This window comes from Salvelinus namaycush, chromosome 40 (assembly GCF_016432855.1).
Source record: "Salvelinus namaycush isolate Seneca chromosome 40, SaNama_1.0, whole genome shotgun sequence".
Classification (NCBI taxonomy): Eukaryota; Metazoa; Chordata; class Actinopteri; order Salmoniformes; family Salmonidae; genus Salvelinus; species Salvelinus namaycush.
This window is the reverse complement of record NC_052346.1, coordinates 4,121,271-4,136,808: the sequence shown is the minus strand read 5'-3', so window position 1 is coordinate 4,136,808 and position 15,538 is coordinate 4,121,271. Positions and strand designations below refer to the sequence as shown.

Below are 15,538 nucleotides of genomic sequence, written 5' to 3'. Positions count from 1 at the left end.
GTAATAAATGTGTTATGGCTGCTTTACTATACCCCCTTCAAGTAAAGTCTAATCCATAATTGTTTCAGGTCTCCAGTCTGCTTAAAGAGACTACTTATAATGTATAATCAAAATTCTAGACACGTGCTGGGAGTAGCCCATAAGCGTTCAGAGTAACTCAAATGCATTACTATAAGTTTAGTTTGTTAAGATATTTCTGCTAAAAGAAAAAATACGAAACGTACATAGAATGTTGGTTTACTTTGTACTATCGACAGACTATTATATTGTGTTAGTGGACTGCAGTAATTTCTGGTGCACAAAGCATTCATCAAAAAACCTTCCTTGAAAATTATTAATAATATTGCGATATTATCCAATGAAGGCGCACATATATCACAATTCAGACGCACTCTAGGCTAAAGTAGCCTAGTTTACGTTTAAATAGCAGGCGTATTCTATTTTTGTTTGATTTCTCATAGTTATCGGCCTACCTTGCCCCTCCACGCTATCGCTAATCTTCATCTCCTGGTCCATCTTGAATTTAGGTTCCCCCTGACTTGCTCTTTTGGGTGGCTGTTGATCTGTCGGGTCGCACTGGCCGTTCACAGTCGACGGATCAACAATAGTTGGATCCGGGATGGTGCTCACCGGGTCTGAGGCTGTAGAGTCCGTCATTGCTCTAAATTGCGGTTCCAATTAGGCAACTCCAAAAGTCTCACACCAAAGCGTGAAGTTCCGTCCTCAAGCGTTGAGTTGCGGCCGACGGAGTGGGCTTCTGTAGATCTGAGCGCAATACCGAGCGCATCAATACCGTGCCCCCATGCCAGTCGTGAATTCGAAGTCGAGTGCGAAGACAGCAGCAAGAGGACTCTAATTACGAATCTAGTTTATTTAACGAGACCTCTGGGTTGTGTGGAATCCGTACCCATGTCCATGTCAAGTCTGCTTATCAGTGAACACTGGAGACTGTAGACATGTTTGCCACGCTACAACAGTTCCCGGTTCGACTCTGCCGCGCGTTATGAACAACATCTGTCCCAGGTTGTTCTCGAGACAGCATCGGATTTTACTGGCGCACAGTAGGCGATTCGAAATAGTCTCAGAAGAATATTAAAGGAAAACAAACACATAAAATGAGAAATATATGTGCTTTGTGGCCTGTAACTATTTTACCAATGCCATGGACAAACATATTTTTCTATTTCTAAATATGTATTTATTTAGTGGCCTACATCAGTCCATGGAGTGTTCCTGCACATTAACTAATGAAAGTGCACTATTATTGAATGGCATTCCTCTAGTCACTTGGAATGTGAAAAATCACTTTACAAGTAGGATATTTATGTTAGCAAGAAGCTGTTTACCTGAGAGTGATTTACAGTCCAATGCCCCATACTGTCCAGGCATAATAATATACATAATATGTTTGTCTATTAGGCCAACATGATCATAGGTCCAGAGTAGAGTGCATTTTTGAATATTACAGAATTGTTTCAATACCATAACAAGTTTACATCAAGTTCATTTTAGCCATCTTTGAGGGCCCTGCAAAGTCTGTTAAGGTGCTCCACGGGCCCTGTGGAGCGCCCAGGGGCCAACCTACAAGATGGCCATGGATCTATTCATTAAAGTGGCAATGGATAAAGTAGCCCATAGAATAGCTCAGACCACTGTCCTTAAACTGTTGGCCTATATCTAGCGATCTACTTTTCCCAATATAATAGACTATAACGCTATGGCTTGAATGCTGGACTGTTATGTCATTTTGCTCAAAGATCAAGACTAAAAACTGCAAGCTTGAATCTCTTTGATTGCCGACCTATATACGGTGCATTCGGAAAGTATTTAGACCCCTTCACTTTTTCTGCATTTTGTTACATTGCAGCCTTATTCTAAAATTGATTAAATTGGTTTTTTCCAACCTCATCAATCTACACACAATACCCCATAATGATAAAGCAAAAACTGAAATATCACATTTACATAAGTATTCAGACCCTTTACTCAGTACTTTGTTGAAGCAACTTAGGCAGCGATTACAGCCCTTGAGTCTTCTTGGATATGACGCTACAAGCTTGGCACACCTGTATTTGGGGAGTTTCTCCCATTCTTCTCTGCAGATCCTCTCAAGCTCTGTTATGTTGCATGGGGAGCATCACTGCACAGCTATTTTCAGGTCTCTCCAGAGATGTTTGATCAGGTTTAAGTCCAGGCTCTGGCTGGGCTGCTCAAGAACATTCAGAGACTTGTCCCGAAGCCACTCCTGCGTTGTCTTGGCTGTGTGCTTAGGGTCGTTATCGTGTTGGAGGGTGAACCTTCACCCTAGTCTGAGGTCCTGGGCGCTCTGGAGCAGGTTTTCATCAAGGATCTCTCTGTACTTTGCTCTGTTCATCTTTCCCTCGATCCTGACCAGGTTCCCAGTCCCTGCTGCTGAAAAACATCCACACAATAGGATGCTAACAAAACCATGCTTCACCTTAGGGATGGTGCCAGGTTTCCTCCAGACGTGACGCTTGGCATTCAGGCCAAGCAGGTGGACCACAGGTGGACTCCAATCAAGTTGTAGAAACATCTCAAGGATGATAAATGGAAACAGCATAGCAAAGGGTCTGAATTCATATGTAAATAAGGTATTTCTGTTTTTTATTTGTAATAATTTTGCTAAACATTTTAAAAACCTGTTTTTGCTTTGCCATTATGGGGTATTGTATGTTGATTGATGAGGAGATTATTTGATTTTATCCATTTTAGAATAAGGCTGTAACGTAACAAAATGTGGAAAAAGTCAAGGGGCCTGAAAACTTTCCCGAATGCACCGTAAGTCAGTAGCGCAGACCATGCAGACAGAAAGGTTACTTACTGTAAGGTACAGCCTGCCCCTATGTGGAATATTGCAATTATTACAGCACAAGGTGAAACATTTTTTGAGAAATAACTGCTTTCATTTGTACTGTATTATTATCCATAAATTGCCCTATTCTTTCAATTTTGCTACGATTATAAACATACCGTAGACAATATAACTGAGAGAAAAGAAAACACCCTCTAGTGTTCAAGCAGGCCAGATAGCATTGAAGTGACACAGTTTCTCAACACGACCTATGACCCTGCATCATCATTCCCCTTGCTCTGTGGATGCTGTATCACCGCTTTAGAGGATGTGTAAAAGCGTCATTATTAAACATAGTTTTTTTCAAAGCAAATTGATGTTGTGATCATGGTCATAGCACACAGTGTTCTATACTGAAAGGTTTTACTATATGTGTGTATATGTATTGTCAGTGTCTAGGAACAGAAGAAATAACTGTTATAACTTCTGTAGTTCGTCTCTCTTTGCAGGTTTGTCCACAATTAACAAAATATTCACAACTGCTTCTAAGTCATGTTGGCTTACAGTTGAATCAAAACAAACGCACACAAAATAAAATGACTGACATTCAATTTACGCGGAAATTGGGGAATAAAGGCTCACAATGAAATGACAAGTTATAGCTTTATAAATGAATGACTTATTTATTGATAAGTGAACATGAATAGGCAAAGCAGTATGAAGATATAAAGATTAAAAACATATAAAGATTAAAGCTGTAAATAAAAAAAGGTTGTATTGAATCAAAATTGCATTTGTGAGACATACATATTATGTGTAGTACGTATCATGTGTTGCGGTATCCATGAGTTCATCTGACTCTGGGAAAGTAGAAAAAAGGGCCTGATTGCCAAAATATTGCACTATCCCGTTAATGTGAGATAGTGTACGTACTGTATGCTGCAAGGCTAGACTTGGCAGTCACACTTTGCATAGATTTGCATAGATTTTTGCATAGATTGAAAATCATTTGAAATGTTTGAAAAGCCTGCAGCAAGCAATACCATTCACCTGAATCACACTTTGTTATTATACATATGAAAAATACTGCAAAGGTCCAAGATAAAACATACAGTACACTCCTTCCCACAGACGTTCTTTTTTACCCCGCACTAACCTCTGGAAGAGCAATGCTTCTTTGTTGGTTATCAGATCTTTCTTGTAGCCTGCCCTGAAGTGGTTGATCCGCGTGTCACAGCTCAGCAGCTGCTTGGGCTTGTAGCTAGGGCTGGGCGGTATACCGTATTTTATGATATACCTGTATTTATGCAGGGACTGGTTTGAGTTTTTACTTTACCTTCTATACCGGTATTTGAATATTTGGTTTGTTAAATGTGATACGCCATGTGTAATGTCAATTTGTATAGTTTACTTTGTTATTTGAGTCATCTCTCTCCATGCCACTTTCCACACAGACCTAGCCCTGCCCCCTGTTCATTTATTTTTATTTCACCTTTATTTAACCAGGTAGGCCAGTTGAGAACAAGTTCTCATTTACAACTGCGACCTGGCCAAGATAAAGCAAAGCAGTGCGACAAAAACAACACAGTTACACATAAACAAACGTACAGTCAATAACACAAAAGAAAAGAAAAATAGAAACATCTATGTACAATGTGTGCACATGTAGAAGAATATGGAGGTAGGCAATAAATAGGCCCTAGAGGCGAAAATAATTACAATTTAGCATTAATACTGGAGAGATAGATGTGCAAATGATGATGTGCAAGTAGAGATACTGGGGTGCAAAAGAGCAAGAGGGTAAGTAATAAAATGGGGATGAGGTAGTTGGGTGTGCTACTGTATTTACAGATTGGCTGTGTACAGGTGCAGTGATCGGTAGGCTGCTTTGACAGCTGATGCTTAAAGTTTTAGGGAGATAAACGTCTCCAGCTTCAGAGATTTTTACAATTCATTCCAGTCATTGGTAGCAGAGAACTGGAAGGAAAGGCAGCTAAAGGAAGTGTTGACTTTGGGAATGACCAGTGAAATATACCTGCTGGAGCACGTGCTACGGGTGGGTGTTGCTATGGTGACCAGTGAGCTGAGATAAGGCGGAGCTTTACCTAGCAAAGACTTATAGATGACCCTGAGCCAGTGGGTTTTGGGATGGATATGTAGTGAGGGCCAGCCAACGAGAGCATACAGGTCGCAGTGGTGGGTAGTATATGAGGCTTTGGTGACAAAACGGATGGCACTGTGATATACTGCATCCAATTTGTTGAGTAGAGTGTTGGAGGCTATTTTGTAAATGACATCGCCGAAGTCAAGGATCGGTAGGATGGTCAGTTTTACGAGGGTATGTTTGGCAGCATGAGTGAAGGAGGCTTTGTTGCGAAATAGGAAGCGGATTTCAGATTCAATTTTGGATTGGAGATGCTTAATGTGAGTCTGGAAGGAGAGTTTACAGTCTACCCAGACACCTAGGTATTTGTAGTTGTCCACATATTCTAGGTCAGAACCGTCCAGAGTAGTGATGCTAGTCGGGCGGGAGAGTGCGGGCAGCAATCAGTTGAAGAGCATGCACTTAGTTTTACTAGCATTTAAAAGCAATTGGAGGCCACGGAAAGAGTGTTGTATGGCGTTGAAGCTCGTTTGGAGGTTTGTTAGCACAGTGTCCAAAGAAGGGCCAGATGTATACAGAATGATGTCGCCTGCATAGAGGTGGATCAGAGAATCACCAGCAGCAAGAGCGACATCATTGATATATACAGAGAAAAGAGTCAGCCCGAGAATTGAACCCTGTGACACCCCCATAGAGACAGCCAGAGGTCCGGACAATAGGCCCTCCGATTTAACACACTGAACTCTATCTGAGAAGTAGTTGGTGAACCAGGCGAGGCAGTTATTTGAGAAGCCAAGGCTATTGAGTCTGCCGATAAGAATACGGTGATTGACAGAGTCGAAAGCCTTGGCCAGGTCAACAATGTTGATGACAACAATGCTGTTTTCACATTGCTTCTTAATATAAATCTACTAGCCTTCTATAAAGACACTAAAGGTTTGTTTTTCTTACATCAGCAAACAGCTAGTTTCTTTTCTTAGCAAATTGCCCTAAATCTTTTGAGACGCTAATTGTTAGCCGCTAATGCTAATAGCTAGCTAGCTAATAAATGTACTGAGTAAGAGCAAACGTAGCTAGCTAATACAGCCTGATAATAGCAGTGATGGTGTAGACCTAAATCAGCATGTTGTTTGTGCAACATTGTCTTCTAAATCAAAGAGGAATATGCAAAGCAAGAATATGTTGGCTACAGGATGTAGCTAAGAGAAAACATGCACTGTAGCCAAAGCTTATAGGGTCCCCTAGCAAACACTTATCAACACTTTTTAATTTTTAATTTCACCTTTATTTAACCAGGTAGGCCAGTTGAGAACAAGTTCTCATTTACAACTGCGACCTGGCCAAGATAAAGCAAAGCAGTGTGACAAAAACAACACAGAGTTACACATAAACAAACGTACAGTCAATAACACAATAGAAAAATCTATGTACAGTGTGTGCAAATGTAGAAGAGTAGGTAGGTAAGGCAATAAATAGGCCATGGAGGCGAAATAATTACAATTTAGCATTAACACTGGAGTGATAGATGTGCAGATGACGATGTGCATGTAGAGATAATGGGGTGCAAAAGAGCAAGAGGATAAGTAACAATATGGGGATGAGGTAGTTGGGTGTGCTATTTACAGATTGGCTGTGTACAGGTACACTGATTGGTAAGCTGCTCTGACAGCTGATGCTTAAAGTTAGAGAGGGAGATATAAGACTCAAACAATTGTTGTGGAAATACTACACAGGGACACTCGAAGATACATCTAAAATCAATAATTCTTTATTATCAGCGCGCTGGAGAGGTTCCAACCAACTCAGTGCACCAAGTACACATGTCGATCAGGAGCTCTACCTGGGGCAGTCCTGTTAGTTCTCTTATATACAGACAAATTATATTTGCATGATTTAGCTTATTCATCGTTCATAATTAATTAATCATTAATGTTTACTTCTTTCATGTGATCGACCAATACTGGGTCGTGCATGTGACAGACTAATGACTCACAAGGCTTCTTCTCTCAAAGCTGAGACCTTGAAACTGAGAACCCTTTCTCAAAACAAGTTTCTGGGCATACTGCTAAATTGCAGATACTGATAGTGAGGATTCGTTCAATGAGTCACTCATGAACACAGAAATTGGTTATTAGAAAAGCACATCAATAGAACAGAGAAATTGGTTATTAGAAAAGCACAAACATAAAAATGTCAATTAAACATTATTTTCATAAACACTGTTACAACATATTTGTCATGTTTAATATAATAAAATAATGACTAAGGTGTCTTAATTGTATTTTCATACTTTATAAATGATTTATTATTTCAATTAATGTAATTACAAACCAGCTGTAAAGGAGTTATTGGTTCATGAGATCATTTAGAAAACATACACATAATGAATTGGATATTTACTAATAGTTATTAAGTGTGATTAGAACTATTATCATCAACACTTACTAATACTGCAATTGATGATGAATAGATATAGAAAATCAAGAAGATTGAATTACTGCTATTTTTTTATTTAACTGCCTTTTTCGTCAGCATGCTAGGCTAGCTAATGCTAGAACGAGCAGTATTTCAATCTTCTTGATTTTCCATATCGGATAATGAGATCATTAGGAGTACAGGCACATCTTCCATTCCTGGATTGGGGTACGTTTTCTAGCCATATCCGCATTCATCACTGCGGTGCAAACATTATGGCTGAGGATCGTTCAGACTTGAAGGGGAAGATGCATTTACTGCTCAACCTCAAAGTCGAAACATATCGGCTAATAGAAACCCTATTACCAAGGTCTCAGTCTTTCTGTCTCTCTCTGAAGCTGGTATGCTCTCTTTAAGTCAGGTTGTTGTGGCTGGTCTCTAGTTGGTCTCTCTTCAGTCAGGTTGTTGTACCTATCACAGTAGACACACAGGCCTATGATCCCAGCCAGTAGAACACACTGCAGCAGCTCCAGAGGGTCTCTCTTCCATCAAATGAAAATATCCTGAGGCACACATTGCTATTATAACATCAATCTGACAGACGTTTTCTTCTCTTGCAACCTCATCTTTATTTTTGTCTCAGCTTTGGTTACATGTTCAGTTGCTATTTCAAGCTCTAAGAGATTTGATGTGTGTGTTTGTGTTGTTCCCCTGGATGATGAGCACCAGCTCCAGCCATCTTGCTGAGCTTCAAGGTTCTCTCTGACATACGCTACATGACCAAAAGTATGTGGACACCTGCTCGTCGAACATCTCATTCCAAAATCATGGCCATCAATATGGAGTTGGTTCCCCCTTTGCTGCTATAAGAGCCTCCACTCTTCTGGGAAGGCTTTCCACTAGATGTTGGAACATTGCTGCGGGGACTTGCTTTCATTCAGCCACAAGAGCATTAGTGAGGTCGGGCACTGATGTTGGGCGATTAGCCTGGCTCGCAGTTGTGTTCCAATTCATCCCAAAGGTGTATGATGGGTTTGAGGTCAGGGCTCTGTGCAGGCCAGCCAAGTCCTTCCACACCTATCTCAACAAACCACTTCTGTATGGACCTCGCTTTGTACACGGGGGCATTATCATGCTGAAACAAGAAAGGGCCTTCCCCAAACTGTTTCCACAAAGTTGTAAGCACAGAATTGTCTAGAATGTCATTGTATGCTGTAGCTTTAAGATTTCCCTTCACTGGAACTAAGAGGCCTAGCTTGAACCATGAAAAACAGACCCAGACCATTATTCCTCCTCCACCAAAATTTCCAGTTGGCACTATGCATTCGGGCAGGCAGCGTTCTCCTGCCATCAGCCAAACACTGATTTGTCCATTTCCACTGCTCCAGAGTCCAATGGCAGCGAGCTTTACACCACTCCAGCCAACACTTGGCATTGTGCATGGTGATCTTAGGCTTGTGTAAATCGATGTCATTAATATGCTGACATTGCCTCTGAGAATAGACGAATTTTACACCCTACACGCTTCAGCACTCGGCGGTACCGTTCTGTGAGCTTGTGTGGCTTACCACCTTGCGGCTGAGCCGTTGTTGCTCCGAGACGTTTCCACTTCACAATAACAGCCCTTACAGTTGACCGGGGCAGCTCAAGCAGAAATTTCAACTGACTTGTTGGAAAGGTGGCATCCTATGACGTGCCATGTTGAAATTCACTGAGCTCTTCAGTAAGGCCATTCTACTGCCAATGTTTGTCTATGGAGATTGCACGGCGGTTTTATACACCTGTCAATGGGTGTGGCTGAAATAGCCGAATCCACTAATTTGAAGGGGTGTCCATTCTTTTGTATATATAGTATATCGCCCACATACTTTTGGTCATGCAGTGTATGTTCCCTGCACTGCTCTAGTCTGTGTGTGATTTATTGTGAACTATTTTACATTTTCAACTACAATGAAGAGGAAACCAACACACTCTGATCACCTTGTGACTCTTGCCAACCTTAGTTTCCCACGGTGCATTGTCATTTTAAACATGCGACTGAAGAATTGAAGTCAATATGTATTAAGAGGACCCACTGAAGTGACACATACAGCATGACTGAGGTTTTGACAGTTCGGCTTGCACGTGACTGGCCAACAATGGCCCTAAAGGGGTCCCTTTTCTATCTATGTGTCCTGTATATGACAATGACATCTGTGTGAATAGTATTCAGAGCAGTAGTTTTCTAGCCATGCTTCAAACTAAAGGGAAGCCAGTGAAAAAAATTGGCATTCTCAGAAAGGCCAAAACATCAACATTTAAATATCTAATGTCATTATTGTTTTCTGTTGGAATATTCATCTTTGTTACACCATTTGAAGACTACACACAGAGAACTGTCAACACGACTACAGTTTCCTTTTCGAAGAGGCTCAGCCCGGCGGAGCGAAACTATGATGTGGGGGACCGGGAGCTGTTGGCTGTTGTCAGGGCTCTGAAGGCGTGGAGACATTGGCTTGAGGGGGCTAAACACCCTTTCGTCATTTGGACTGACCACCGCAATCTGGAGTACATTCGGGCAGCTAGGAGACTGAACCCTCGCCAGGCGAGGTGGGCCATGTTTTTCACCCGCTTTGTGTTCACTCTATCCTACAGACCAGGTTCCCAGAACGTTAAGGCAGACGCACTGTCCCGGATATATGACACGGAGGAGCGGTCTGCGGATCCCACTCCCATAATTCCAGCTTCTTGCCTGGTGGCACCGGTGGTATGGGAGGTGGACGCGGACATTGAGCGGGCGTCACGTGCAGAGCCCACTCCCCCACAGTGTCCAGTTTGGCGTCTGTACGTTCCGTTTGATGTCCGCGATCGTTTGATCTGTTGGGCCAGGATGACCCTCCTCTGGTCATCCTGGCATCGGTCGGACAGTGCGCTGTCTTGCTGGGAAGTACTGGTGGCCCACTTTAGCTAAGGACGTGAGGGTTTATGTTTCCTCCTGTTCGGTGTGCGCACAGTGCAAGGCACCTAGACACCTGCCCAGAGGGAAATTACAGCCTCTTCCCGTTCCACTACAACCGTGGTCACACCTATCGGTGGATTTCGTGACGGATCTTCCCCCGTCATGGGGTAATACCACAATCCTGGTCGTTGTGGATCGGTTTTCTAAGTCCTGCCGTCTCCTTCCTTTGCCCGGTCTCCCTACGGCTCTACAGACTGCGGAGGCCCTGTTCACACACGTATTCCGGCACTACGGGGTGCCTGAGGATATAGTTTCTGATCGGGGTCCCCAATTCACGTCTAAAGTCTGGAGGGCGTTTATGGAACGCCTGGGGGTCTCGGTCAGCCTCACCTCAGGTTTTCACCCCGAGAGTAACGGGCAGGTGGAGAGAGTCAACCAGGAAGTGGGTAGGTTTCCGGGGGAGTGGTCGGTTTTCATCCCCTGGGAGGAGATGGCCCAAAACTCCCTTCGCCACTCTTCCACTAACCTATCCCCTTTCCAGTGTGTACTAGGTTATCAGCCGGTCCTGGCACCTTGGCATCAGAGCCAGATCGAGGCTCCTGCGGTGGATGAATGGTTTCGGCACTCGGAGGCGACATGGGACGCTGCTCATGTGCGTATACAACGGGCCATCAGGCGGCAGAAGGCGAGTGCCGACCGCCACCGCAGTGAGGCGGACCGGGTCTGGCTCTCGACCCGAAACCTGCCCCTTCGCCTGCCCTGCCGGAAGCTGGGTCCGCGGTTTGTGGGGCCATTTAAAGTCCTGAGAAGATTGAACGAGGTTTGTTATAGGTTACAACTCCCCCCTGATTACCGTATTAACCCCTCGTTCCATGTGTCTCTCCTCAGGCCGGTGGTGGCTGGTCCGCTCCAGCAGTCTGAGGTGCGGGAGGTTCCTCCACCCCCTCTGGACATCGAGGGGGCCCCGGCGTATACTGTGCGAGCCATCATGGACTCAAGACGTCGGGCGAGAGGCCTTCAGTACCTCGTGGAGTGGGATGGGTACGGTCCGGAGGAGAGATGCTGGGTACCGGTGGAGGACATCCTGGATCCATCATTACTGCAGGAATTTCACCGCCTCCATCCGGATCGCCCTGCGATCATCCCCGAGGCCGGTGTCGGCGCGCTGCTGGAGCCGCGCGTCAAGGGGGGGGGGGGGGGGGGTACTGTCACGACTTCTGCCGAAGTTGGTCCCTCTCCTTGTTCGGGCGGCTTTCGGCGGTCGACGTCACCGGCTTTCTAGTCACCACTGATCCATGTTTCATTTTCGTTTTGTCTTTATCATACACACCTGGTTCCCATTCCATTAATTATGTTCCTTATTTAACCCTCTGACTTCCCTCTCTGTTTTGTGCGTTATTGATTGTCATGTGGGTTTGTGTTGTTAGTCCTCTGGATTATTGTGTTTTTCCTTGTTGGAACTTTACTTATATTTTGAGTACATTTTGGACTATTACTCATATCTGTGTCCTGCGCCTGACTCTGCATTTTTTCCATTCACCAACACCCTCACATCTGGGTTCAGCTCAGCTACTTGATCTTGTATCCTTTTCACAAGGACAATGTTTTTTCCAGTCAAGTTTGGGCACCCATCAGTGGTCACACTGGATAACTTTTAAAAAGTCAGTCCCAGCTTTGCCACACACTTATTAACCTCCTCCAATAAATATTTCCCTGTGGTTGTGCTCTTCATTGACTGCACTGAAGCAAGCTCCTCTGTAATTTCAACGTCTGGGGTTATGCCTCGTTAGAATACCAACAACTGTGCTGTGTCACGTGCATCACTGCTCTCATCCAGGGCCAATAATTACTTTACCTTGTCTTTCAACTGTTGTTCCATATTCTCTGCGATGTCCTCAACATGCCGTATCACTGTTCGTCTTGACAGGGAAATATTTTCAAACAGTTCTTTCTTGGCGGGGCAAAGTATTGCTGCAGAGTCAATTAAACATTATTTAATGAATTCGCCCTCAGCGAATGGCTTGCTATGTTTAGCAATTTCGTGGGACAGTACATAGCTAGCTCCCGCAATTCCGTCGTTTGCTGAATGCAGTTTTGTGAAAAGTCCTTGCTGCTTTTGCAACTGAGAAAGCAACTACTTCAATGCACTTGCCCTCTGCTCAGAAGACATATTCCTATATTTCTCTGCATGCTTCGTCTGGAAGTGTCGGGACAAGTTGTAGTCTGTCAAGACAGCGATGCTCTCTTTGCACACCAAGCACACAGCTTTCTCTGATACCTCAATAAAGAAATTGTTCGATTTCCACTCTTGCTAGTACACCCTACATTCATTGTCTTCTTCCCTTTTCTTTGAAAAACACATTTTTGCGCAATTACTTTTTTAATTGTTTTATTTTTTAAATGTTTATTCATAATACAAAAATCAACAACTTACATTGCTACATCAAACATGTCTAACAAAACACAGGTATTAACAATAAAATACTAAAACATGCAAAAAATATCAATAAAAAAAATTAACAATTCTAGTGTTGAACTAGAATTGTATTCACTCTGAGAAAATCTCATTATAATGATTCAGGAAGATGTTATTCCTGTTATTCACAAGGGATAATTTCTTAACAAGATAATAATATTAATTCAAAAATAGATGTAATTATGGTATAGAATTCTGGAATTTTTGTTTGTGTATAAAGTATTTGGCAACAAGAATAAAAAAATTCACAATCATTTCAATGGTCTTGTTATCATTGCAATAGTAACATATTATATCCTTCATGTCAAATCATAATGGTAAATAAGTATTCTGCAAGGTTTTCCCAAAATTCTGACACAAATTTACATTCAAAGAGTCAGATTCTCACCTTCTTTTTCACCAAAAACGCAGACATCATCAATAGCCACAAATTTGGACAACATAGAATTACATGGATATATCTTATGTAGAATGTTAAAGTGCACTTCCTTAAACTTGTTTGGTATACAATATTTGTAAGGCCTTAACCAAGCTTTTTCCAGACAATGTCAGGAATAAGCATGTTCCAGGAAAATGTTCCTCTAGGCGTAAGTTGGTTCTGTGAATGGAGAATTTGTCTTATATATTTATCACAACAAGATTTTTCAAGTACCTCACACCTTCCAAACTGAGTTCTGGATAGGCTTTGTGATCCTTACCAAAGCTAAGATGAGTTTTCATTAGTGTAGTTAGAGCACTGGGAATGGCTTTGATCACAGAAATAAACTCTCTGAAAGGTATTGGAAGCTCATTCAATGTTATAAATAGTTCATATGTAAGAATATTACCTTTGTTGTCAAAAACATCAAGAACAAAGTCAATATTCCTCTCATGCGAGCTGGGGTAGAACAATGACTTATTCCTTACAGTTATGTCTGAATTATTCCACAAAAGAGCTTTATGTGGGGAAAAGTTGTGCAGGAAACATATTTTCCATGCCATTAAAGCTTGTTGGTGAAGCCAATTTAGCACGTATTCTTTAATTACATTTCAGTAAAAATTGAAGTCCTCCAAACTTATTAAACACGTTATTTGGAATTAAATACCATATTGAATCAGTATTGATCAAACATATTTTCAACAAGTTGATCTTGAAAGTGTTATTTATGTCGACAAAATCCAACACTTCCAGACCACCTTCAGCTCTTTTATTAGAGAGGACTGACTCTTTTAGTTTGTGAGACTTATTTTTCCAGATGAAGTCAAGAAAGGTCTTGATCTCTTTACAAGTAGAGGGATTTACAAATAAAGATAATGTGGGGTACACAAAGCGAGACAGTCCCTCTGCCTTGGACAGAAGTACTCTCCCAAGTATAGAAAGATCCCTTTGTACCAATTATTAAATCTATTTTTTGTTTTCTTAATTTTAGGAGAGAAATGTATATGTTATCTGACTAAGTAGTTTTTTGACAGATGTATTCCTAAATATTTAACACAGTCCTTTACAGGAATATTTTATATTTCTTTATCATCAGAGTCATATAAACATAAGATTTCACATTTAGAAACATTCCGTTTTAATCCTGATGCAATAGAGAATGCAGTGATAGCATTAAGGGCATGGGCGACCTGATCTTTGTCTCTTTAAGGTTCAGTAACATTTTTGCGCAATTTCTACCTAGCTACTATTTGCAATTGTGACGTCTGTCAGCCTGTCAGTCACTGTCTGTCCTCGTGCAGTTGTTATTTATACGTGCCTTCAGAATAAATGTCCCACAAGCGGTGGGAGTTAAATCATTACACAAAGGCGAGTATTCATTGGGCTTTTAATTTGAATAACAAATACGTTTTTCAAAACTACTATCGCAAATTGATCAGTGATCTGAGCATGATTCCGCGGACCGTCTACTGCCCCGGGCCGGCCTTTGCCCATGCCTGGGTTATAGGTTTCATGATGCTTGTATCTAAACCAATGTAGATCGTTTTAATATTGTCCTATACACCAGTTGGGGTCTATAAGCTTAAATATGAGATCTTAAACCTAGCATGAAAGTGCATCCTTGTAGCTGTGTGGGCTAATATAGTCAAAATGTTTGCCTTGGGGCAAATTGAGCAAATTGAAGTGTTATCCTTCCCAGATTAGTTTGTTATTAATTACAGTTCCGTATTATAGCAAATACATGGGTTTAAATGTATCCTGTCATCTCATGATTTCGTAGTAATTCCTTAAATCATGTCAACGACGTCAACTTCATGTCAATGATCACTTCAATTCGACTTTTTTTTAAATACAGAAAACGTGTAGGAGGATATACGGTGGAAAGAGTAAACATTATCATGTGATCATGTGGTGGCCCTTCTGGATCTATCAATCAAACGCATCTATTTTTCATTTAGGTTAAGCAAAGTCTCCTAAACAATTATGATCATGTTTATTGTGGGAAACTTACTGTGTTGAAGTGCAGTCACTTGTCTTAAGGAGTTTGTAAAAGTTCAGCAAAACAACCCATATTAGAAGAGCCTTCATGTTTAATGTGTCCAAAACTTGTGCAAGATGTTTGGTTAACATGGTAGAGAGAGAGAGAGAGAGAAATATGTGTTGATTTAGCCGAGTAAAGTCTAAGTTAAACTTTACTTTTTGAGGAGGGCTTCGGGCTGCTTTGCAATAACAGTGAGCTGTCTAATACACCATGATGCCCCCCCCAAAAAGATTCAATAATATAGGTCTTTCTTTTAAAACATTTCCACATCTTGATTAACACAATTATTTATTGTCATTTATTTGGGTTTAAACTTTATCCTGGAACTGCCTTT

At 41.7% G+C, this 15,538-nt stretch overlaps 1 protein-coding gene across 2 annotated transcripts in view; it reads right to left on the bottom strand.

The window, feature by feature from the left end:
- Positions 1–15,328, bottom strand: part of LOC120033587 (transmembrane protein 163) — a 58,359-nt gene extending 43,031 nt beyond the window's left edge. The window contains exon 1 of one of the 2 annotated variants that reach the window (XM_038979999.1): positions 15,175–15,328. Coding sequence is in view for 1 of the 2 variants with exons in the window: in XM_038980000.1 (XP_038835928.1) it covers positions 474–657 (184 nt within the window). In the remaining variant the exon portion in view is untranslated. Of the gene's footprint in view, positions 1–473; positions 744–15,174 lie in introns of those variants that run through there. The other variant, XM_038980000.1, reaches the window with a different exon arrangement.
- Between the last annotated feature and the right edge of the window lie 210 nt (positions 15,329–15,538).